The sequence below is a fragment of the Cannabis sativa genome, chromosome 6 (genome assembly GCF_029168945.1).
Source record: "Cannabis sativa cultivar Pink pepper isolate KNU-18-1 chromosome 6, ASM2916894v1, whole genome shotgun sequence".
NCBI lineage: Eukaryota > Viridiplantae > Streptophyta > Magnoliopsida > Rosales > Cannabaceae > Cannabis > Cannabis sativa.
The window spans coordinates 69,205,301-69,228,936 of NC_083606.1; the positions used below are offsets into that span (position 1 = coordinate 69,205,301).

General features: G+C 35.0%; 2 protein-coding genes across 2 annotated transcripts; one reads left to right on the top strand and one right to left on the bottom strand.

Moving 5' to 3' along the window:
- Positions 1-4,502: 4,502 nt before the first annotated feature.
- On the top strand, positions 4,503-6,184 carry LOC133039378 (uncharacterized). The gene is made up of 4 exons (XM_061118263.1): positions 4,503-4,511; positions 4,588-4,865; positions 5,013-5,402; positions 5,590-6,184. Exons 1-4 carry the CDS (start codon positions 4,503-4,505, stop codon positions 6,182-6,184), a joined length of 1,272 nt encoding a protein of 423 aa, XP_060974246.1.
- Positions 6,185-6,710: 526 nt separating this feature from the next.
- LOC133039379 (uncharacterized) lies at positions 6,711-8,200 on the bottom strand. Its single transcript, XM_061118264.1, has 3 exons — positions 7,913-8,200; positions 7,084-7,598; positions 6,711-6,979 (listed from the first exon to the last, which is right to left on the bottom strand). Exons 1-3 carry the CDS (start codon positions 8,198-8,200, stop codon positions 6,838-6,840), a joined length of 945 nt encoding a protein of 314 aa, XP_060974247.1. The 3' UTR covers positions 6,711-6,837.
- Positions 8,201-23,636: the final 15,436 nt, after the last annotated feature.

Below are 23,636 nucleotides of genomic sequence, written 5' to 3' on the forward strand. Positions count from 1 at the left end.
ATTATTTTTGTATACCATATTTATTAAGAGCTCGTTTGGTAGACCGTATATAAGGGTCGTACTGTAACAAATGATACTATGTTTGGATAAAATATTATATTGTATTAATTATAATTACGACCATAAATTTTTAAAAAATATGAATCATATTATTTAATACATAATAAATAACCTGTATTAACTTGTATTATAATATTTACAAAGGGGGGTCTGGGGTCAACCCTGGCCCCAGCCTCGACCCCGACCCCGACCCCAATATCCCGACCCCGACCCCAATATCCCGACCCCGCCGGACCTAAACTCGGACATGAACATGGACACAGATCCTGGATTCGGACTCAGACCCCAGACTGGCACCGAACCCCGAACTCGGCCCCCAAAACTAGACGACCCCGGACCCAGACCCTGACCCCGAACTCGGACCGCAGACTCGACCCCGAACCCTAGACCTAGACTTGGACCCCGACCCCGATCACGGACCCAGACTAAGACCCAAGATCCGGACTCAGACCCTGACTCGAACTCAGACTCGGACCAGAGTCCCAAACCTAGAACCCGGACCCAGACCTAGACATGAACTCCAGACCCAAACTTGGAGCCCGAACCCAAACTGGTACCTGGACCGGGTTTGAGTCTGTGGTCTGGGTTCAGGTCCGAGGTCTGGGGTCCGGGTCCGAGGTCAGGGTCCGGGGTTTGGGGTCTAGGTTCGGGGTTGAGGTCCCGGTTCGGGTCTGGGGTTCGTGACATGTTCCGTGTCTGGAGTTTAAATTCGGATCCGAGTCTGGGTCTGAGTCCAGGTCGTGGTCAGGGTTGGGGGTCAAGTTTATTATTGTAAAGAATTTATAATTTTATACAACTTATTAGTACAAGTCAATATCAAATATAATATTGTATTAAATAATACTAATACAATACAATATAATCGAACATAATACAATACAATATATTACGGTGTACTACACCAGTACTAAGTGTGTAATATTTTCATATAAATAGGCAAGATAGCTTATCCTAAAGGGTTACAAATAAATAAAATTAATTAAGGGAATCAATTACATAATTTTTGAAGAAATTAGGGATTATTTTACAAATAAAATAAAAATCTTAAAAATTTTGAGGACTCTTACATGTACCTCGATCACATATAATTGTTATTTGCATGCACTTGATCACTTCACCAGTTGATCTCAAAGAAGGTTTGATCACTATATATAAACAGTTAGAGATATTCTCATTAATAATAGTATAAATATTTGGTGGGAATATCAATTATTGAAAGAATGTGCATGAAAGCATTAATTATATATTAAAATATATATTACTGATATATAGTCAAAAATTGTTGACAATAATATATAAGTAATATTGAAATGTGGTCTATGTACTATATGATGTCCCCACTTCTATGAATTAGAAAAAAAAAGCATATATAATGAATTGATAATGATTCATGATAAGTGTCCAAATTACATTACATTAATACTCAAAATATTTGTATTACGATACACTCAAAATATACACACACATGGTTACTCAAAATAGCACACACACATGGTTACGTGGGTTATGTCTTTGGACCCATATACCAAACCGTACGTAACTAGTTGGATTCCATAGATTTGACTTATTAAAATATATGTTATTGTATATATCTTAGACAATTTCACACTATTATATATTGAGGATATTATATTTGATAAATATATATTATTTTAGATTTTTTTAAAAAATTATTAATTAGATTTTTTATTTCGTTAAATGACAAAATAAATTTTGTATTTTTTAAAATTGTACAAATAGGATCATGAACAAATTTTTTGTCAAAATAAAACTAATAATAATCTGATCTAAAAAAATGTTATGACAAAACTAGCTAGTTACATTTTCTATATCTATTCGAGTTAGAAATTACCTTAAAGTTGATTATATATATTAAAAAATAAAATTGTTGAAAATTGAGCTCATGTTCCTATTTTTACCATTTAACAAAACAGAAGGTCTATTTTGTCATTTAACAAAACAGAGAATCCAATTAGTAACTTTTACAAAAAGGGAAATTTTATTTACACCCCAAAAATTCCTAAGTACACCCCATTTTAATAATTTTTATTTTATATAAAATTTATATCTTTAATTGTACTAAGTATTTTTAACTTTTTTCTTTCAATTTATATTCTTAAAAAATATACCTATCAAACAAAATTAAATTATATTTTAAAAATTATGACAAAAAAATTAAATAAAAAATTATATGAAATTTTCTCAGAAAAAAATAAATAAATATTTACATGAGTTAGAAAAAATTATGAAAATAAAATCAAAATAAGTATTAAAATTAACATAAAATAATGTGAGGAAAAAATTTTAAAAAAATATTAAGAATAATTTTTAAAAATTATTTAAGTTTATATTTTTTTTAATAATGGGGTGTATTTATAATTTTATGGGGTGCAAATATAACTCCCCTTACAAAAAATACAAGATCCAAAATGATATTTACCTTATTATATATATAAACAATTTATTGTAAGGACAACCCAGTTATCTCACGTCCACCTGTCCACCCGTAAACCCGACCAACCTAGTTATCTCACGGGCAGTTAGGTATAAGTGTTCTTTTTTTAGCCCAAAACCCATAAACCCAAAACTTGTACACCCAAAATCCGAATAACCCGCCCGATATATAATCATTATTTAAATATTTATATGTATATGCAATAGATTTTTTTAGTGTTCCCAAGTGAGCTTGTGTCTTTGGATTGTAGGACTTGTTTTGGAGTGATGTGGGAGCCAATGGGTGATGAAATGAGCCAATCTAATAAACAAAGGGAAATTTGACATTTTATGCTTAAAAGTTAGAAGTGGTGTTTAATTATACCACCCTCCTAAAAATTTTGTAACTATCCTAATCTTTAAGTGGACACCCCAAAATACCCCTCTTCAAACCCCAAAGGCAGCCTACTCTTTCTCCCTCTTTCCCTCTTCACGCTCTCTCTCTCTCTGTCTCTCTCTCTTCACGCACTCTCTCTCTCTTTCACTTTCTCTCTGTTTCTCATTTGCTCTCTCTCTCCATCACTGCCGCCGACGGCCACCGTGAACTCTCCCTGTCCCGGCCGACTGCAACCTCCACCATTATCACCCTCAACCTCCACCTCACTCAACAAAGCAATGGGTAAGTGTTTTTCTTAGTAAATAGTGTAGTTTTTTGTTGAATTGCATGGATCTGAACGTTGTTAGTTGTAATATGTGACTTTTGTGTCCTTGAAATGGAGGTAGAGTTTGTGGCTAACAGTCTGTGTTTTTCTGGGTTTTTTTGGTTTTGGCGATTTTATGCGACATCATGCGATGTGTTGTGCGATGCCATGAGAAATCTGAGGTTAGGGATGACATGATTAATTTTGGCGACTTTGTACGATTATTGTACGATTGTATATGCGATATTAATGTTTGGCGATTTGTGTGCGATTTAATTTGCGTCGTTATGCGATTTTGTTGATTTCCAGATATTGTGCGACTTTATGCGATTTCTTTCCTTTGTTGTGCGATTATTGTGCGACATCATAACTGGTTTATTTTATGCTAGCTTAAGGCGATGTTGTGCGATATTGTGCGATAGTGTGTGCGATATAGTATGGTATTTTTAAATGTAAGTTTGTTTGTTTTTCTTTGGGACAGATTCATCTGTATTTGTGCACATCTTGTATGATGGCGTTTGGACTTTGGAGGGTTTCAAGGGTATTTGATTCCTCAAAAGTAAGACATTGATATTGGACATTGGTACAACCTTTGAAAAAGTTGCATGAAGTTTTGCATGAGGAGTTGGAGGTGGACCCCTTGGTGTTTGAATTGAAGTTAGAAGTTCTTTACATGTACATGAAAGGCACTAAGTTTCCACCTGAGGTTTTAGTGAAAGATAGTCAACTACGAGTGTTCTTGAGCATGAAGGCAAAAATGAGTGTGGACAACTTGTTGCCACTATTTGTGACTAAGGTGAAGAAGAATGTGAATTTGGAGCGAGACTCCAGAAATGTAACCCCTAGAAGTGTTGTTGGGACCTTTGTCCCGAGCGATACAGGGGTTGGTTTGGACGAGCAAGTTGGCACTAATGTAGATGATGAGAGAGTGGGTATCGAATTTCATCATTCAGATGAGTTCGATGCTCCCTTTTACAACAATGATCCTGTGGTTGATTTGGGTGTGGATGATGATGTGGCTGCTGATGTACCTCCCCTGAGGATGGAACTAACTCCAAGCAACCAAGTAGAGCGACAAAGAAGACCCCCCCGTAGTGAGAATCGCCAAACACCGAGAACTAGTAGCGATCGGCCGAGTCCTTCTAATAGTGCTCCGTATCTGAATTTGAAGTTTCTACTAAATTCAAACCTCTTGTGTGGACAAGGGAAGACATAGAGGAAAATAATGTGTATACAACATCTCTTAGTGGTACGCCTTCGGGGAGATATATCTTGGCAAGTTGTACAAAAACAAGGAAGAATTGAAGAATGGAGTTGGTAGGTATGCACTGAAAAATAATTGTGAGTGGATGGTAAGTAAGTCGGCACTGATGTGTTTTACGTTACTTGTAAGGATGAAAATTGTAAATGGAGATTAAGGGGGAAGAAGAAGGCACTTTGTGACATGTTTGAGGTTACTGTGTTTCACAACGAACACACATGTAACTTGGATTCTAGACATTCTGATCACCGGCAAGCAGCACCGTGGGTCATTGGTCACATTATTAAGAACAAGTACACATCAGATGGATCTAACTACAAGGCAAAAGACATACAGGGGGATATGTTTGATGAATATGGCATCAAGATGAGTTACGAGAAAGCTTGGAGATGTAGAGAGAAGGCAGTTATGTACAAGAGGGGTACTCGGCGGAATCTTATACGAAATTATATGGTTACTTCTACATGCTTTGGAACGGAATAATCCGAGCACTATTACCGACATTGTCGGCGAGGATAACCGGTTCAAGTCTTGTTTCGGTCACTCGATGCTTGTAGGAAGGGATTTAAGTATTGTCGTCCCGTGATTAGTATCGACGGAACATTCTTGAAGACGAAGTATGGAGGAACAACCGTTAGTTGCCGTTGCGTACGATGCAAACAACCAATTGTTTCCGTAGCCTTTGCAATTGTTGACGGTGAGAATCATGACTCTTGGAAGTATTTCTTGCGAAAGTTGAAGGAAGCCATTGGTCCGGTTGAAAATCTTATGTTCATATCGGATAGGCATCAAAGCATTGAACATGCTGTTGATGTTGTTTTCCCAGAAGCATGCCACTGTGCATGCTTCAAGCATATTACTATGAATGTCAATCACAAGTTTAAGACTGATGTATGCAACAAGCAAATATGGCTTGCAACAAGACGGAATATGATAGGCATTTTGAGGTCCTGAAACGGATGGACCACCTGCCATTGCTACATACGTCGAGCAAATAGGGTTTGAAAAGTGGGCTCGTCCTTATTGTCCGGGCGATCGGTACAACATAATAACAAGCAACGCCGCTGAAAGCTTCAACAAGGTGACGAAGAATTCGAGAAAATATCCGGTAACTATTTTGGTTGACTTCATCAGGTTCACACTTCAAAATTGGTTTGCTTCTCGTCTCGAAAAGGCTAGTAAGTGCGCTACTCCTTTGGCTACTACTTTTGAAAATGATTTAAAGGATCAACACAAAGATGGTATGTTCAGGAGTGTCCTTCGTAATGGTGCCCAATTGTTCAACGTTGGTACGAGTCCTCAAGGTGAGAGAGGTGGTGATGTGAACTTAGTGGAGAGAACATGCACTTGCGGACTTTTCCAAATGCTGAAAATCCCTTGTCCACATGCATGTGCCGCGATTAGTCAGAATGTGAGCGTGTACACACTTTGCTCTCCATATTACACTAAAGAAACGTGGAAGAAAACCTACGATGCCACAATTAATATTGTTGGCGAGGAGGATGAGTGGGTACTACCGGAACATATCAAGAACATAAGAATCGGGGTACCAGTGGAGAAAAAACCAGTAGGTCGGCCTAGGAAGAGCAATGCAGGTAGAAGACCGACGAAGCGTCGACCTTCTAGTGGTCGTGGTAGTGGAACCTCGTCATTGTTCGCTATGTCACGGTTCAGGGCACAACAGAGCTACATGCAAAGCTCGAGTTTGAACCATTTCTCCAATTTTTAAATGAATATGTGTTGTATTGCTGGTTGTTGGATATTGTGCTTTTTTCTCCTAGATTAATAATTTTTTGGTTTGTTTACCGATTTTAGGCGACATTATGCGATTCTTTGTGCGATTTGTATGGCGACGGGAGCTAGTTTGTAGTTTGTTTTGTATTTTTTGGCGATATCCTGCGATTATTGTGCGATTTTTGTGCGATGTTAACTGACAGGATCTTGACAGGATCTTGTTTTTTGGTTGCTCGTTTCTGTATTGTCTGGTGATATTTTTGCGATTATGGTGCGATTTTTGTGCGATGTTAACTGACAGGATCCTGTTTTTGAGTTTGCTTTGGTTCTGTATATTTGGCGACATTGTGCGATTATGGTGCGATATTTCTGCGATGTGAACTAATCTAGATTTGTTAGTTTGTGTATTTTGGCGATATTATGCGCGATGAATGTGCGATTTGAATGCGATTCCTAGTGAAATAATTTATCAAGAAGTCATCTTCTCACAGGATTTATGAAAAATTTAAAAAAGAAATAAATTGATACAAGCAACAATTTAAATAGCTTTAAATTTACTTGTTATATATAAATTTGGTGAGATTATAATACAATTACAAAAGGGGAGTTTATGTGTACAAGATTAACATTGCAAAAACCTACAAAAAACTACCACGTTAAGTTCTGGTAAAATAGGTCCACACACCACCTATGTCTAAAGGTGAGCATGTTATCATCATGCACATGCTCCAACGACCGATCCAGCATCAAGTGCTCAATGTGCTCCATGGCATACATTCCACAATTGCCACTAAAAAAAAAACTAAATATTAGCAACAATTAAGTTAAGTAATTCATAATGGAGTGCAAAATTAAATAAATTACTCAAAATATACAAAAGAAAAAGAGATTCACCTGCTGTTCGTTTGTGGTACAACCTCCGAGGTAGCTCGTCTATAATGGAGGGGTAGGAGCTGACTGAGATCGCCCAACTCCACCGGATGTACATAATTATTGTATTGGAAATAACCGCTATCTCGAATTAGATTTGCAAAGAGCTCGCTGTAAGGCTTCAAATATGACTCCATGGCTGCCTCAACGGTGGCACCGATATCAGAATCATATACAATGATCTCCCAGTTCTCGATATCCACCTCAACTGCCACCCAGTGGCGCTCTTTGGGAAGGTGCAACACAAAGTATATGTACTCCTGCTTCTCCCAACATGGCAAGTATCTGTGCGGTATCCCCTGCACGTAACTCATGACGCTCTCATCCCATTTCATCTTGCTCCTGTCACCCTCACACATATTCCAAAACATGGAAAAGAACTGTGGAGCAGATGTGTCCAAAACTACACCTTTTCGGGTGTAGACTTCTAAGTACAGGGTCCGTCTTCTTCTCAATAAGTGCGCCATGGCATCAATTTGCTGTGTTCCAAATGAAAACAGTTAGAAAGAAGTCGCATAAAAGTCGCACAACGAATCGCAGGAAATCGCACAGCAAATTACCAAAATTGTTTCAAATAATCGCACAACAATCGCACAAAAATCGCACAGTAATCGCGAACCAACATAAATCAGTTTATAATCGCAAGCACATCGCACATAAATCGCATAAAGTCGCATAAACCAGATTACATATAGAGTAAGTATAAATCGCATATAAATCGCATGTAAGTCGCATATAAGTCGCACAAACAATAAAAAACACAATAAATTAATTCTGTTAAGAAATAACTTACAGCATCTTCGAGCCATTCGTTCAGCACCATCAACTTCACGAACCACGATCTAGTGGCTTCGCCAGTGTGAACATCCCTAGGACGGCCATTGTCCCTAGCATAAGTGATCCACTTCTGGAAAAATTTTAACAGCCGGGCGTCCGCCGGTTTCAGGGTGTCTACTACCACGGGCCCATGTCGTTGTTTCTTCTTCCCAGCAGTGTAGTCATTCAAGAAAACCGGCTTGCGCTTTCGCCTAAGCCTACGGTAACTCCACTCCATCCGGTGGCCCCCGCAACTCTTCCACATCCCGAGATTCGGTATCACCCGCCGAAATGACAATGGCGTTTGCGGGAGTAGAAGGAACGTCACATGCGTCGGGTTGCCAATCTTACGGGTAGACATCATCATCATCATCATATGTCGGCGGTGATGGATGTACCGTCCGTAATGGCTCGCCGTGTACGATGGTGTGGGGTCGATTCTTGTCGTGCGGCCCACGATGGTTGTGTCGGCTCCGAAGGTCGCTTCGTAACAAACTTATCACGGTCGCAATTTGATCCATGATAAGATTCTTCATCTCTTTCGACTTCTCTTGAAGTCGGCCTTCATCTCGATGCGCGATCGGAATCGCAACTTGTTGCGCTTCTACCTTCTCCAACCTCTTAGCCAACAAGAGGTAGTTGGAGTCATTGGGCGGAGAAGCGAGCTTGGGGGCACGGTGGCGGGCGTTGGGGGCACGGTGGCGGATGTGGAGGCGTCTGGTGCTTCTTTGGGTGGGGATGGTGGAATAATTTTGGACTTTTTCACATAATCCGCCACCCGTTCGGCTAGTGCGGAATGCGGTCGAATCTTGCGCCCGAGCTTGCGTTTCTTCGACCTCATCCAACCCCATTTCCACCGTGGGGACCTCACCCTCACAATTGCTCTTCCAATAGTCCACCTCCCAATTCCTAGGATACAGAATTTGAAGAACAACCATCTGCAAAAAAATATATATTAATTATCGCACAAAAATCGCACACACGTCGCATAAAATCGCAGAAAAGATCAGGTTTGTTTAAAACACAAAAAGCATATTAAACTCGCCCAAAAATCGCAACAAAGTCGCATAACATCGCAGAAAATAGCAGAATCCTATTCAGCATAGTGAAATCGCACAATAATCGCACGAAAATCGCATAAACTCGCAAAATAAAACAGTTGCAAATGAAATAGGTCTAACTCGCACAAAAATCGCATTGACATCGCATAAACTCGCTAAATGAAACAGAGGAAAATGAAAAACATGTTTAAATCGCACAAAAATCGCATTAAAATCGCATAAAATCGTTGTAAAGCACAATTTAGCAAAAGAAATACCAAAACAACAAAGAAAGTCAGATTGGCATACCCTTTTCTCGAATAGGGTAGCGACATCGAGTTGCTTGACATCATGTTTCGTAAGCTTGTGTTGGGGGTGCTCCAATTCAACATTCGAGGGAATCTAGTCCCTCTGCACTGCCCGTACTTCTTCCCCAAATCCTGCATCACCTCAAAGGCCCAGTATTGTAGCGCCGGTGCATATCCGTAGACATTGTACTTCGCCTCTGGTTGAGTAATTTTTTTCTCCTTCTTCCCTTTCTTCTTATCCTTAGTAGATTTATCAAGGTAGTTCTTCCTCAGGTCAGTCATACTTTTGGCTGTGGATGACAACAACTTCTGATATGAAAGAAGGCCCCACGGATATTCGAAGAACTTCTCCTCGTTTTCTACTAACTTCAGCATATCCGACCATATATAAACACCCTCAGCCCTAGATAGAAGCACTCCTTCAACAAATGCACACAGCCCCAGCTTGTACACGTCGTCGGCCACATCGCACGCCTCAAAAGCTAGCCAAAGGGTTTTGAAAGTGACCCGTTTGGCATTATTGAGGTAGTCCCGCAATATCCGATCAGACTCACATAGTGTATTCAATTCTTCAGTCGAGGGGCCACCGCTCATCTTCAGTCCCGTAATCAATCCAAACTCAGATCTTCCAAATCTGGCCTCGGTTTTACCCACGTAAAACCACACTTCATCATTCTTTACCTCACTCACTTTCATTTTCCTCAACAGTAGTTGATGCACAATCACCCCGGAGAATTTCAGTTCATTCGCATTCCAAAAAACTCCAAAAGGAGTTTCCTTCACCCTCTCGGTCAGGTTAAAGGCTTCAAACTTTGCTTTAATAGAAGCAAAGTACCCATTTCCTCGGTAAGTGATACGCCCAGGAAAATGCTCAGCCAAGGGGAGAATGAGTTCTGGAGCCATCTGCAAATACAAACAGGAAGATTATTAATCGCATAGAAATCGCATAGAAATCGCATAACAGCCAATGAATGACATACAACATCGCACAAACTCGCACATAAATCGCACATTAATCGCACACCAGAAATAATCCTGGTTGGCAACATATTTGAATATAAATCGCACACCATCGCGCACAAGGAATCGCTAAAAATCGCACAAATATAATAATTGCAAACACAATAGCTATAAAATCGCACAAAGTCGCACAAGAAATCGACAAAAATCGCACAAAAGACGTTTCCACATTAAATGGTAATTAATGTGACATTTATTATCCCGCCTAACCAACTACTTGATTATGTCGCTAACATGTCGCTATGTGTCGCGACATGTCGCGAAAATTGCCCAGATTGCTTTTTGCATGACAAACATGTGTACAATTGTGTAATTCAATTTTTACATTTATTATCCCACCTTCCCAACTACTAGTTTTCTCTATAAAAGCCAATTGTCTATCTCATAAGTTACACATATTTTCTTAATTTTTTTCCTCTTAAGATAATTCTCTTAGCAATGTCTACTAGAAGGAACAAGGGCAAATATCCGATTCTTACTCCTGAAGAGATCAAGCAGGAGCCTGATTGTGGGGAAATTACGCCTCAAATGCAAAAAGTGCTTGACGACATGAAACATTTTGAAAATGAATGGCTTATGAACGAGTGGAGGTTTCTAAAACTTGAAAAAAAATTTAACAAAACAGGTGTATGGCCGGCTCCACCACCAGGGTTCCCCGAAGGCTGCCGTCGCTGCAAGTTAGGTTATTTAAATGGTAAACAGGTGAAGCCTGGATCTCTATGCAAATATTGCAAGGCTACACTTCGCTTTGAGTCGCAAATGTAATCGTTAAACGTCGCTAAATATCGACTTTTCACTGAATAAATAAAAGTTACATTAATGTCGCTATATGTCGCTAACTTAATCGTGAAACGTCGCTATTTTTTAATTTTTTCCAGAATTGATAAAAGTTCTTCCTACATGTCGCTTTGAGTCGCAAATGTAATCGTTAAACGTCGCTAAATATCGACTTTTCACTGAATAAATAAAAGTTACATTAATGTCGCTATATGTCGCTATATGTCGCACAAATTCAACAACCCAAATGCAGCAGTCAACTATCGCACAAAATCGCACATAATCGCACAGAAATCGCACAAATTCAACAATCCAAATGCAGTGCTTATTTTGTATCCTTAATCGCACAAATATCGCTTACACGTCGCCCAATATCGCACAAAATAAAAAAAACCCCAAAATCTATCTCCCTAAACTCAGTTTCTTCCCCAAACTCTAAAATTGATAAATTTAAACAATTACATTTCAGTTATATCACAGATGCACAATGTATATGATAAATTGCAAAAAAAAAGTTAAGTTTAGCCCATACCTGGTTCGTGGATTGTGCTTGGGACGATTTCTCCTCGGAGTGGGTCTCGTGTGGGTCGTGTGGGTCGACTGCGTCCGTTGGGTCGACTGCGTGCGTTGGGTTCGCCGTTCGTGTGGGTCGTGTGGGTGGACGGCGTGCGTTGGGTTCGACGGTTCGTGAGTCCACTGGGTTCGTGGGTGGTGTGGGTCGACTGGGTTCGTGGGTCGTGTGGGTCGGCTGGGTTCGTCTGTCGTCTGGGTCGAGAGGTGGTGATAATGGTGCGGTGGTGAGGAGAGAGAGGGAGACAATGGTGCGATGGTGATAATGGCTGAGTTTGAACCGAGAAAGGAAGACAGACAGGAGAGAGAGGGAAGTTAGAGAGATTGGGGGGAATTGAAATGATGGGGGTATTTTTGGAAGACAATTGAAACATAGGTATATTTTTTTTATGTGTTATTATTTGGGATAATTAAACACCATGTTTAATTTTTAAGCATAGATTATCAAATTTCCCTAAACAAAAGAATATAATGTAATGAAGATGTAGTACATTATTTTATAATCTTCTTCTTTTTAAATAATAAATATATTTAAATATTTTTGAAAAAATTAAATTTATTAAGAGGTGGACAATGGACATGGCGTTGAGAATGAGATTGAGCTGAGCTGCTTTAATTATTTATTTGTTATTCCTTTGTTATTTGGCCAAACGACACCGCTTGTTTCGGTGCCATCACGTGTATTAATCCTTCCATCCCTCCACCATTAATAACATGACACGTGTCTCTCTCACATGACATTATTATATTAATGACACTTAAATACGTTATTGACACATTATGTGAAAAAATATACGTTATTGATACAATTTTGAATAAATTCGATTAGTTTCCCGCAAAATTATCATCTGATATTCTTATATTGAATTTTTTATATATTTTTTTCTGAACAAATTATTATAAACAATAAAAATTGTTGTAAATATCTTCTGTGTATTCATTTTTAAAAATAATTTGTAGTTTATTAAAATTTTGTTAATAATAATTTGTAGTTCTAAACGTGATGATGCTAATTTGACACATTTCATGAGTCCAAACATAAGATATACTAATTAATAAATAGTAGTTTGATGATAATTATTTTAAAAATGATATTTGTATATGTTTTTATAGTGCTATTGGATTTTGGCTACAAGATAATTAAATAAAAATGACATTTACAACGGTTTTTATAGTTTGGAAGACTTTTTTTAAAGAAAAAAAAAAGGTTTTAAACAGCAAAACTCTTCAAGAATTAAAGTTTAGGAAAAAAAATATTATTTATTTTTTAGTATTAAATTTTAAAATAATATAAGATATTATTATTATTTTTGCATATAAAAAGTCATTAAATTCTCACAATTTTATAGTAAGTAAAATTAGAAGATGTTAAAAGAATATTTTGACCTAGCAATTTTAAATTAGAATGTATAGATTTGTGCATCATTGTCAAATTAAGTAGTGTTCGTACCATATATATATATATATATTAGATAAACATATTTTTAATTTTTAATTATTGACACGTAAAAAAAAAATATTAAGAGGTACTTTAAAGTATTAAGCACCACAAGACGCGATATAGCATTTTAAAATATATTTTAATTTAATAAATTATATAAAAACTACTAGTTAATTATAAAATGTGATATTACCTGCCAAATAATAATATTCATATAATGTATAAATATTATACATCATATAGTTATGATATATACTTTTAGGTAGCAATATTATGTACTATTAAGTTTTACGTAGTATGTATACATATGGTACGAACCTACTTATAATATATTATATGTGTTTAGTGTATAGGATATGGTACTATAGGTTCTCCCTCACTAAATATTAATATATGTATGAATAATATGTTAGACTTTTATTTGGACTTACATTAAATTTTATTGGTTTTATTAAAACTTGGGTTGATTGGATAGTTCTTTGCTGTGTTAGCCCATATTGTTGGTGATCACTTGTTCATGGGCTTAGCATCTGTGTGTAAAGTCTAGGTGAAGCAGAAGTGTGGGCTTTTCTAGTTAACTGAAGCCTTTGATGAGCAGGCCCAGTCCAACTAGGGTTTTGTAGCTAAGTCCCCTCCCTAACTCTATATATACATATTGTCTCATCACAATTGTATACCTTTTGATAATCAGATAAAATAAACTACCTCTTATTATTTTTGCATATAAAAAGTCATTAAATTCTCACAATTTTATAGTAAGTAAAATTAGAAGATGTTAAAAGAATATTTTGACCTAGCAATTTTAAATTAGAATGTATAGATTTGTGCATCATTGTCAAATTAAGTAGTGTTCGTACCATATATATATATATATATATTAGATAAACATATTTTTAATTTTTAATTATTGACACGTAAAAAAAAAATATTAAGAGGTACTTTAAAGTATTAAGCACCACAAGACGCGATATAGCATTTTAAAATATATTTTAATTTAATAAATTATATAAAAACTACTAGTTAATTATAAAATGTGATATTACCTGCCAAATAATAATATTCATATAATGTATAAATATTATACATCATATAGTTATGATATATACTTTTAGGTAGCAATATTATGTACTATTAAGTTTTACGTAGTATGTATACATATGGTACGAACCTACTTATAATATATTATATGTGTTTAGTGTATAGGATATGGTACTATAGGTTCTCCCTCACTAAATATTAATATATGTATGAATAATATGTTAGACTTTTATTTGGACTTACATTAAATTTTATTGGTTTTATTAAAACTTGGGTTGATTGGATAGTTCTTTGCTGTGTTAGCCCATATTGTTGGTGATCACTTGTTCATGGGCTTAGCATCTGTGTGTAAAGTCTAGGTGAAGCAGAAGTGTGGGCTTTTCTAGTTAACTGAAGCCTTTGATGAGCAGGCCCAGTCCAACTAGGGTTTTGTAGCTAAGTCCCCTCCCTAACTCTATATATACATATTGTCTCATCACAATTGTATACCTTTTGATAATCAGATAAAATAAACTGCTTCTGATTTAGAGATCTAAGGAGGAAGACTTAGTTGATAGTATTGCACTATCAAATTGGAGTAACTGCTGTGGATCAAACAGAGATAATTGCTATGGATCAATCAGGTACACATACCTAATTATTATATATTACTATTGTGTTCTATGTTATATACAAATAGATCTTGGGTTAATTGTAAATTTATCTAACATTTGGTATCAGATTGCTAATTGTATATGATTTAGAACCTATAATTTTTATAACAATTAATGTGTATATGTTACTTTTTTTTTTCAATTACATATTAATTTCGTTATTATTTTATGTTGAATTTTTTATTTTTCGATCTTAAAAGTTTAGGGGTTTTATTCCTCATTAAATTCTCTTTTTTTTGATATATTACTTGCATAAAATCATTGAGTAAATTAGGAGAATTTAAAGATTAAACTTTTAGGGTTTATGTATTTTTTTTTTCTTTATGAAATTCAATTTGGGTTTTTTGATTCTATAGTTTATACACTAAAATTGATGGTGCAAATCTCATTACCAACTAATTTACAATGTTTCCACACGTTTAATTTTTCGAATTGTATGACATACATTATGGAATCGGGTTGATAGTTTGTTTTTTATTTTTTTTTATTTTTTATTTTTTCGGATTATAATCAGTAAAATATGCTCGGTTGTAGTCCTTTCCAAACCGAATTGAACCGATTTTAAGAGTAGAAATTGATTCCCGATCAAAACCCCTCGATTTGCCGAAGTTTTCGTGGTGTTTTTTGGCCTGATTTCGTCCAGACCCGCCTGAGGCCGAACCGGGTCGCGCGACCCGCTGGAGATCCGTCTGGAGGTTGAAGGTGATGTCCAGTCGTAATGCCCACTCGCACAGCCCGCGCGTGGGGGCGCGTGCAGCAACGTCGCGTGTCGTTTTTTGACGTTTTTTTTTTCAGCGTGCTTAAAATTAAATTTCTGATTTTCTATGATTTTTAATTAATTTTTTTACTCCGTTTAATAATTATTATTATTTTAATGATAATTATGCAGTTAAAAAATTATTAAAAATAATTTTTGATGATTTTTCAAAATCCGTAAATCATAGAAAATTTTTTGGGTTTCTTCTCGTCCCATATGACATAGTCACTCTCTTGTTTAATTTATCTTGACTATGTAATCTCCACCAATATTCTTTATTTCACATTTTTTCATTAATTGTTGTTCTAAAGTTATAAAACTTGATTATTTGATACAAAAATAATGTGTTATGGTGGACACTTTATTTTTTGATTATCAATATAATAAAAGCAATTATATATCTCTTTTGGAAATTTGGTTGAAAATTATTAATTTTCAATGATTGTTTTATCACCAAATTTCATATGTTACAGAAAATATTTATTTTGGTTGGCTATATGTGTAATTACTTGCCCAAAGGTAGTAGTTATATATAGGGAAATTTGATTTTCTATACTTAGAAAATCAAAAAAAATTTTCCCTAAACCAAAAATTTAAAACCTAAAAAAACTATTCCTTTTTTTTCAAAACCCCAAAAATACCCCCCTCACAATATTCTCTCTCTCTCTCTCTCTGCATCATCTCTCTCTCCCTCTATCTCACCCCAACCGCCCACCCTCACCCGAACCACCCTCACCCACCCACGTCAACCCCAACGCCGATCACCACCCTCACCCCCGTCGACCACGACCCCAACCCCTCCGACCCCAACCCCAACCCGAAAGAGCAACCCCAGTCCGACCCCAACCCGTCCGACCGTCTCTGAAACTTTTTTTTTTCCTGCGATTTGAGAGAGGGAAGAAGACAGAGGTCTGATGGTCGGACCTTGGGGTCCAATGGGTCCGACCAATCGGACCCCAAGGTCCGACCGTCTTTTAAATTTTTTTTTTCTGCGATTTGAGAGAGAGAGGAAGAAAGAGGTCCGATGGTCGGACCCCAAGGTCCGACCGTCTTTTAATTTTTTTTTTCATGCGAGTTGAGAGAGAGAGGGGAAGAGAGAGGTCCGATGGTCGGACCTTGGGGTCCGATGGGTTCGATTGGTCGGACCCCATCGGACCCCATGGTCCGACCATCGGACCTGGGGTGTGGGATTCTTGGGACCGGCCGAGATAGAGAGAGAAAGAGAGATGCTGTGAGAGTTTGGGGGTATTTTTGGGGTTTTGAAAAAAAATGTATAGTTTTTTTAGGGTTTAAATTATTGGTTTAGAAATCAAATTTTTTGATTTTCTAAGTATAGAAAATCAAATTTCCCTATATATATTAGTTCACATTCCATGAAGTGAGTTAATATTAAATATATATATTTTAATTATTTGCCCAAAGGTAATAATTTAAATATATAAATTTATTATTATTTTTTGCTTGAATTAATACATATTTTTAAGAAATTTATTTGCCCAAAGGTAATAAAATTCGTAAATGATATGTATTTTTTCTTTGTTGTTAACTTTTTGGATTTTTCGGTCTCCTTTCTGCGAACAACAATAACGTTTTCATCTGAATTCTGAATGCTCCAACTTTAAGACATGGAAACGAGATGTGAAAATTAATTTAGGCATAATAGATTTGGACTTATGCCTTCGAGAAGAAAAAAAAATCTGCTGATCTTATTCTAATATCAGAATTGTTGCCCAAAAATTCTTCATGCACATTGAAAAAATTCAAATCATCTTAGTCTCATTGCTGTGAAACGTTTAATTCCTGAACATCTTTTGGTGGTTTGCCAAACACCACAAATGCTAATGAATATTTCAAAACTATTTCACACTAGTGAAATCGCTGCAGTTGGACATCTTATGAATGCAATGACAACCATTCAGTATGATAAATCAAAGGAGTGCGAGGTTTTATTTTAAAAATTATTAATGTTCGGTACAAGTTGAAAGATTATAATATTCCTCTTCCCGACTTTTACACTATTCTTCAAGTTCTTCATGCACTTCCTGCCTCTTTCAGCCTTATCAAGACAACCTAAACACTTATAGTAAAATATAAAGTGTTAGTAACCTTATTTCTCAGTATAAAGTTAAGCAAAGCAAGCTAACAAAATGAGAAGAATGAGTCTTCTCACTTTGTTTCTCAACTCAAGCCCAACAAAGGATAAAGAAAATATGAAAAGAAGCAACCACAACCAGGGGCTAAGGGATCTCAGAAGATAAGTGAGAGGGAGTCAAAGCTTAAAGTGGCACTTATGTTAGAGTTGATGTTATCTATATTGGCACACTTATTCTTGAATTACAGTTTAGTGTTCAGATTGTTTTGAACAGTAATTTCTTGATTCCTATTTTTAAAGTAATTCAGTTTCGCTTCCGCTTATAGTTAAACAATGATTTTCTTTTCGTTTTGCCAATTATAGTGTTGACATTATGTTTGACTCCGAATTGTTTTTACTCTGATATTCTTTTCAAATTATCATTGACTCCCTTAGCTTCCTTTTTCAATGCTGTGAATATTGTGGGTAAGAAATCTTATATTAAGATAACATCCTTATTATTATGGCACGATATATCGGGTCATATTTCTAAACAAAAAATGATCGATTCCTTCTAGCTAAAATTCTTCCTCCTGTTGATGTTTCTGGTTGGAATACTTGTGCTGATTGTACTTGTGAAAAATTGACTAAAATAAGAAAGCAGACTGCTATCTATAGTCATTCTTTATAAGAGATTATCCACACTGACATTAGTGGACCTTATTCCACCACGTTGTGCAGAAACAAGTATTTATCACTTTTATCAATGATTTTTCTCGTTATGGATTCACCTATTTGATTCAAGAAAAATCCAACGCTCTTGATAAAGTTAAAATCTTTCGAAAGGTTCTTCAGAAACAATTAGGAAGAGTCATCAAAGTTGTTCTTTCAGATCGTGGAGGAGAAATTATGGTTGTTATTCAGAATATGGACTACGCATGAGGCCTTTTGCTGCATATTTTCTCGAAAATGGTGTAGTTTCTCAGTACACTATGTTAGGTTCACCTGAACAAAATGGCGTTGCTGAAAGGAGAAATCACACTCTCATGGATATGGTTAGAAGCAAGATGAGTAGATCAAATCTACCACAATTTTTATGGGGTAAAGCACTCATGACTGCAACTTATATTTTAAATCGTGTTCCCAATAAATCTGTTCCCAAAATCCTTTTGCGTTGTGGATTGAAAAGAAGCCTAGTCTTAATCATCTTCATGTATGGGGTTGTCCAGCTAAAGTACGGATTTATGATCCTAATTTGAAAAAGTTAGATTCGAGAACCAATCTCTGTTATTTCATTGGTTATCCAATGCACTCAAAACGCTATCGCTTTTGCTATCCTACTCGTGGTACGCAAATTGTTGAATCTCAGACTGCTAATTTTTTTTTTGGAATTTGATGTTGCTGAAAATATTCCTTCAACATCTCTTAAAATGGGGGAGTCATCTAAAGGAATTTGTATTCCTATAACATTTTCAAGAGATGATAATAGTAGTCTTTATCCTACTCCAGTTGGTAATGCTCCCATTGTTGATGAATACATTGCTCCCGATATCGAAGATGATGAAGGTCCTATTATTGATGAAGGGTCTATTAATGATGAAGCTCCTATTGTTAATGAGAATCCTGTTATTGAAGAAATTCCAGTTGTGAAAGATGTTATTCGAAACAATGATCAACAAAGAGAAGTTATTCCAGAAGTACCTCCTCTAAGAAGATCTCAGAGACAAATGAAGTCAACAAAGTGTCATGATAATTTTGTTTATCTTGGAGAAGGAGAATATGATATTGATCATTTTGTGGATCCTGTCACTTTTAGTGAAGCACTTAATAGTCCACAATCTTCAAAATGGTTAGCAGCTACGGATGATGAGATCGACTCCATGAACAAAAATGGTGTATGGGAGCTAGTTTTATTACCTGATGGTTTTAAACCAATAGGTTGTAAGTGGATTTTAAAGGCTAAAAGGGATAAAAAGGGACAGATTGAAAGGTTTAAAGCGTGTTTAGTGGCTAAAGGCTTTACTCAAAGAGAAGGTATTGATTACACTCAAAATTTTCTCACCTGTTTCCACTAAAGATTCATTCAGAATTATTATGGATTTAGTTGTGCACTCTGATTCAGAGTTGCATCAAATGATTGTTAAAACTGTTGTTTTGAATGGAGAATTGAGTGAGCAAGTATATATGTCTCAACCTGAAGGCTTCGAGGAAAATGGAAATGACAATTTGGTTTGCAAATTGAGATGATCCATTTATGGTCTCAAACAGGCATCTCACCAGTGGTACTTGAAGTTTGATAAGGTTGTGACACTGTTGGGTTTCATCGAGAACAAGTTTGACTAGTGTATTTATATGAAGATCAGTGGGAGTCATCATATTTTTTCTTGTTCTTTATGTAGATGATATTTTACTTGCCAGCAGTGATTTGTCATTACTAAATGAGACCAAAAATTTTATGTCTTCCAATTTTGATATGAAAGATCTTGGAGAGACATTCTATGTTTTGGAGATTGAGATTCATCATGATAAGAATTGAAAATTTCTTGGCTTACCTCAAGAAGCTTACAATAATCGTGTGCTCAAAAGGTTCAACATGGATTTGTGTAAAGCTGGTTTCGTTCCTATTTTGAAAGGGACAAATTTACTAAGCAACATTGTCCTAAGAACGACTTAAAAAGAGAAGCAATGAAGAATATCCCATATGCAAGTGCAGTAGGGAGTTTGATGTATGTTTAGGTTTGCACTAGACCTGATATTGCTTTCATGGTCGATGTTCTTAGGAGATATTTATCTGATCCTGGCCATGATCATTGGGTTGTAGCCAATAAAGTTTTGAGATATTTGCAAAGAACGAAGAGTTTTATGTCAACAATCTTTAAGTTGTTGGTTATTCAGATTCAGATTTTGGTGGTTATGTAGATGATTTAAAGTCAACTTCTGGCTATATTTTCACTTTTGTTGGTGCTGTTATTTCTTGAAAAAGTGTTAAATAGACTTTAATCGTATCATCTACTATATATGTTGAATTTGTCGTATGTTATGGTGCATCTTTGCAAGCTCTATGGTTAAAGAATTTTTGTTTTTAGAGATACGACTAGTTGATCCTATTTCCTCTCCTATACTAATCTATTGTGATAATAGTATTGTTGTTTTCTTTTCAAAGAATAATGAGATTAGTAGTGCTTCCAAAATTAAGGAAATAAAGTATCTCACTATTAAAGACTTGGTTAAGAAAGGAGACATTGTGATAGAATATTGAAAGACCAAGTTGATGTTTGCAGATCCTCTAACCAAAGGATTAAGTGCCATATTGTTTGATAAACATGTTTTTGATATATGCATTTTATAATCTTTTGCTCCTTTGGGTTAGTGGGAGTTTCTTGCTTTATCTTTTGAGATTACATTTATATGTAATTTACTTGTTGATGTTATGAACTACTTTGTGGGCCAATACCTTTTTGATTATTGGATGTTTATGCTTTCAGTTAGGCTTTGTTATATTCTCGAGAATAATTGAATTGAAAGCATGTAGTTCATATCTTGTTGTGATCATTGTATATTAAGTATATTTGCTTAATGACAATGATATTTTGTTGGCTTAATTCTTAAGCAAATTTAGTGACACTTACTTATTTATTAAGTAGTGTATGTTTAATTTCACTGGCTTATTTATTAAGCATCACGGTATCAGTGAAATTGAGGACTGATAAGGATATTATGTTATTTTAAATTGATCACATGTTGAACATAACTCCTTGCCACACTACTAGACTTATTGACCATGTCGATTTAATACTTTGGTATTTTGTGATTATGAATGTCTTTTGTTGAGTTAAAAACAATATGACTGTCATAGTTCATTATCAAAGGTTAAATTGGACCGGTATGTTGAGATGCTATCAGAGAACTATCATTTTTTAAAGTGGCCACAAATGTTTTCCTGTTGTTCAACCCATGAGTCGTTTTCAAACAAAATTATTTTGATATATAATATATATGTATTAAAATCAATGTAGCCCAAGTGGGAGAATGCTAGATTTTTATTTGGGCTTACATTAAATTTTATTGGTTTTATTAAAACTTGGGTTGATTGGATAGTTCTTTGCTGTGTTAGCCCATATTGTTGGTGATCACTTGTTCATGGGCTTAGCATCTGTGTGTAAAGTCTAGGTGAAGCAGAAGTGTGGGCTTTTCTAGTTAACTGAAGCCTTTGATGAGCAGGCCCAGTCCAACTAGGGTTTTGTAGCTAAGTCCCCTCCCTAACTCTATATATACATATTGTCTCATCACAATTGTATACCTTTTGATAATCAGATAAAATAAACTGCTTCTGATTTAGAGATCTAGGGAGGAAGACTTAGTTGATAGTATTGCACTATCAAATTGGAGTAACTGCTGTGGATCAAACAGAGATAATTGCTATGGATCAATCAGGTACACATACCTAATTATTATATATTACTATTGTGTTCTATGTTATATACAAATAGATCTTGGGTTAATTGTAAATTTATCTAACATAATATAATTGACATACAAAGGCTATAGAGTATAGAATATATATAATTATGAGATGATGCTAATTACAATCTCCTATACAACCTCTTAGTTAACCTCTACGTCTGAAATCATATGTCGAAATATTTTTTTTCATAACAGTATTCGTTATAGTTGCGGTATCATTCTTGTAAATTTTTGAAAAATTCGGAATAGTTTGTACAGTACCGAAAATAGAGTTCCTAATATTCCAATTTACCACTCGTGTTCAAAAAACTTCAAACGTATTTTTCAGTACTGTAAACTATTCAAAATTTTTAAAAAATTTACAGGGATGATGTTGTAAGTATAACGAACACCCCGTGAAAAAAAATTAAGAAAAAAAATATTTCGACATGTATTTTCGAGCATAGAGATTGACTAAAAGGTTGTAACAAGAGGTTGACGGTAGCACTGCTCGTATAACTATAATTTGTATTATATTAGTAAAATGCAAGTTATAATTTTGTCAATATATATATAGTAACTATATAACTATAATTATATTCAAAACCCAAAAGAAGAAATTATTATAAGAAATAAATAAAATCAACTAGCGGTCCATCACTCATTACTGGATTATTAATTATTTTCGAAATTGTATATAAAAAGGGAAATTTTATTTACACCCCAAAAAGTTCTAAAGGCACCCCATTTTAATAATTTTTATTTTATATAAAATTTATATTTTTGATTGTACTAATTTTTTTTAACTTTTTTCTTTCAATTCATATTCTTAAAAAATATACCTATCAAATAAAAATAAAGTGTATTTTAAATATTATGATAAAAAAATTAAAATAAAAAATTATGTGAAATTTTTTAAGAAAAAAATAAAAAAAATACACACGAGTTAGAAAAAATTATGAAAATAAAATCAAAATAAGTATTAAAATTAACATAAAATAATGTGAAGAAAAATTTTTAAAAAAATATTAAGAGTAATTTTTAAAAATTATTTAAGTTTATATTTTTTTTAATAATTGGGTGTATTTATAAGTTTAAGGGGTGCAAATATAACTCCCCTATAAAAAACTTCAACTTTATTTAATTCCAATTAAGTCCATAATCAATTTAAGCCATTCTCTGACCTTTTTTTTTTTTTTTGAAATTATAGCGCTTCTTTGACTTGAGTAGCTAGTAACTAGTATCGATATGAATATCATTTCTATATTAAAACATGTAATTAATAATTAGTCCATATTCTAATGAAATATATATAATATATATAACATGAATTTCAACAATGTTAATTAATATATTGATTCTATAAGGTGGGACAGTACTAACGTAAAGGAAGATTTTTATATACATATATAATAAATAAACTCATATTGCATGAAATATAGGGTTGAATTAGTAATATGTAGGATTTGAAATTTGAATTTTTAAAATGCTAGGTAGATAACCAACCACATGTGATGTAACCAAACAAATCTCTTGTCTTTTATTTTTACTAGCTTGTGGTTATATCTAGGGTTTATATACTG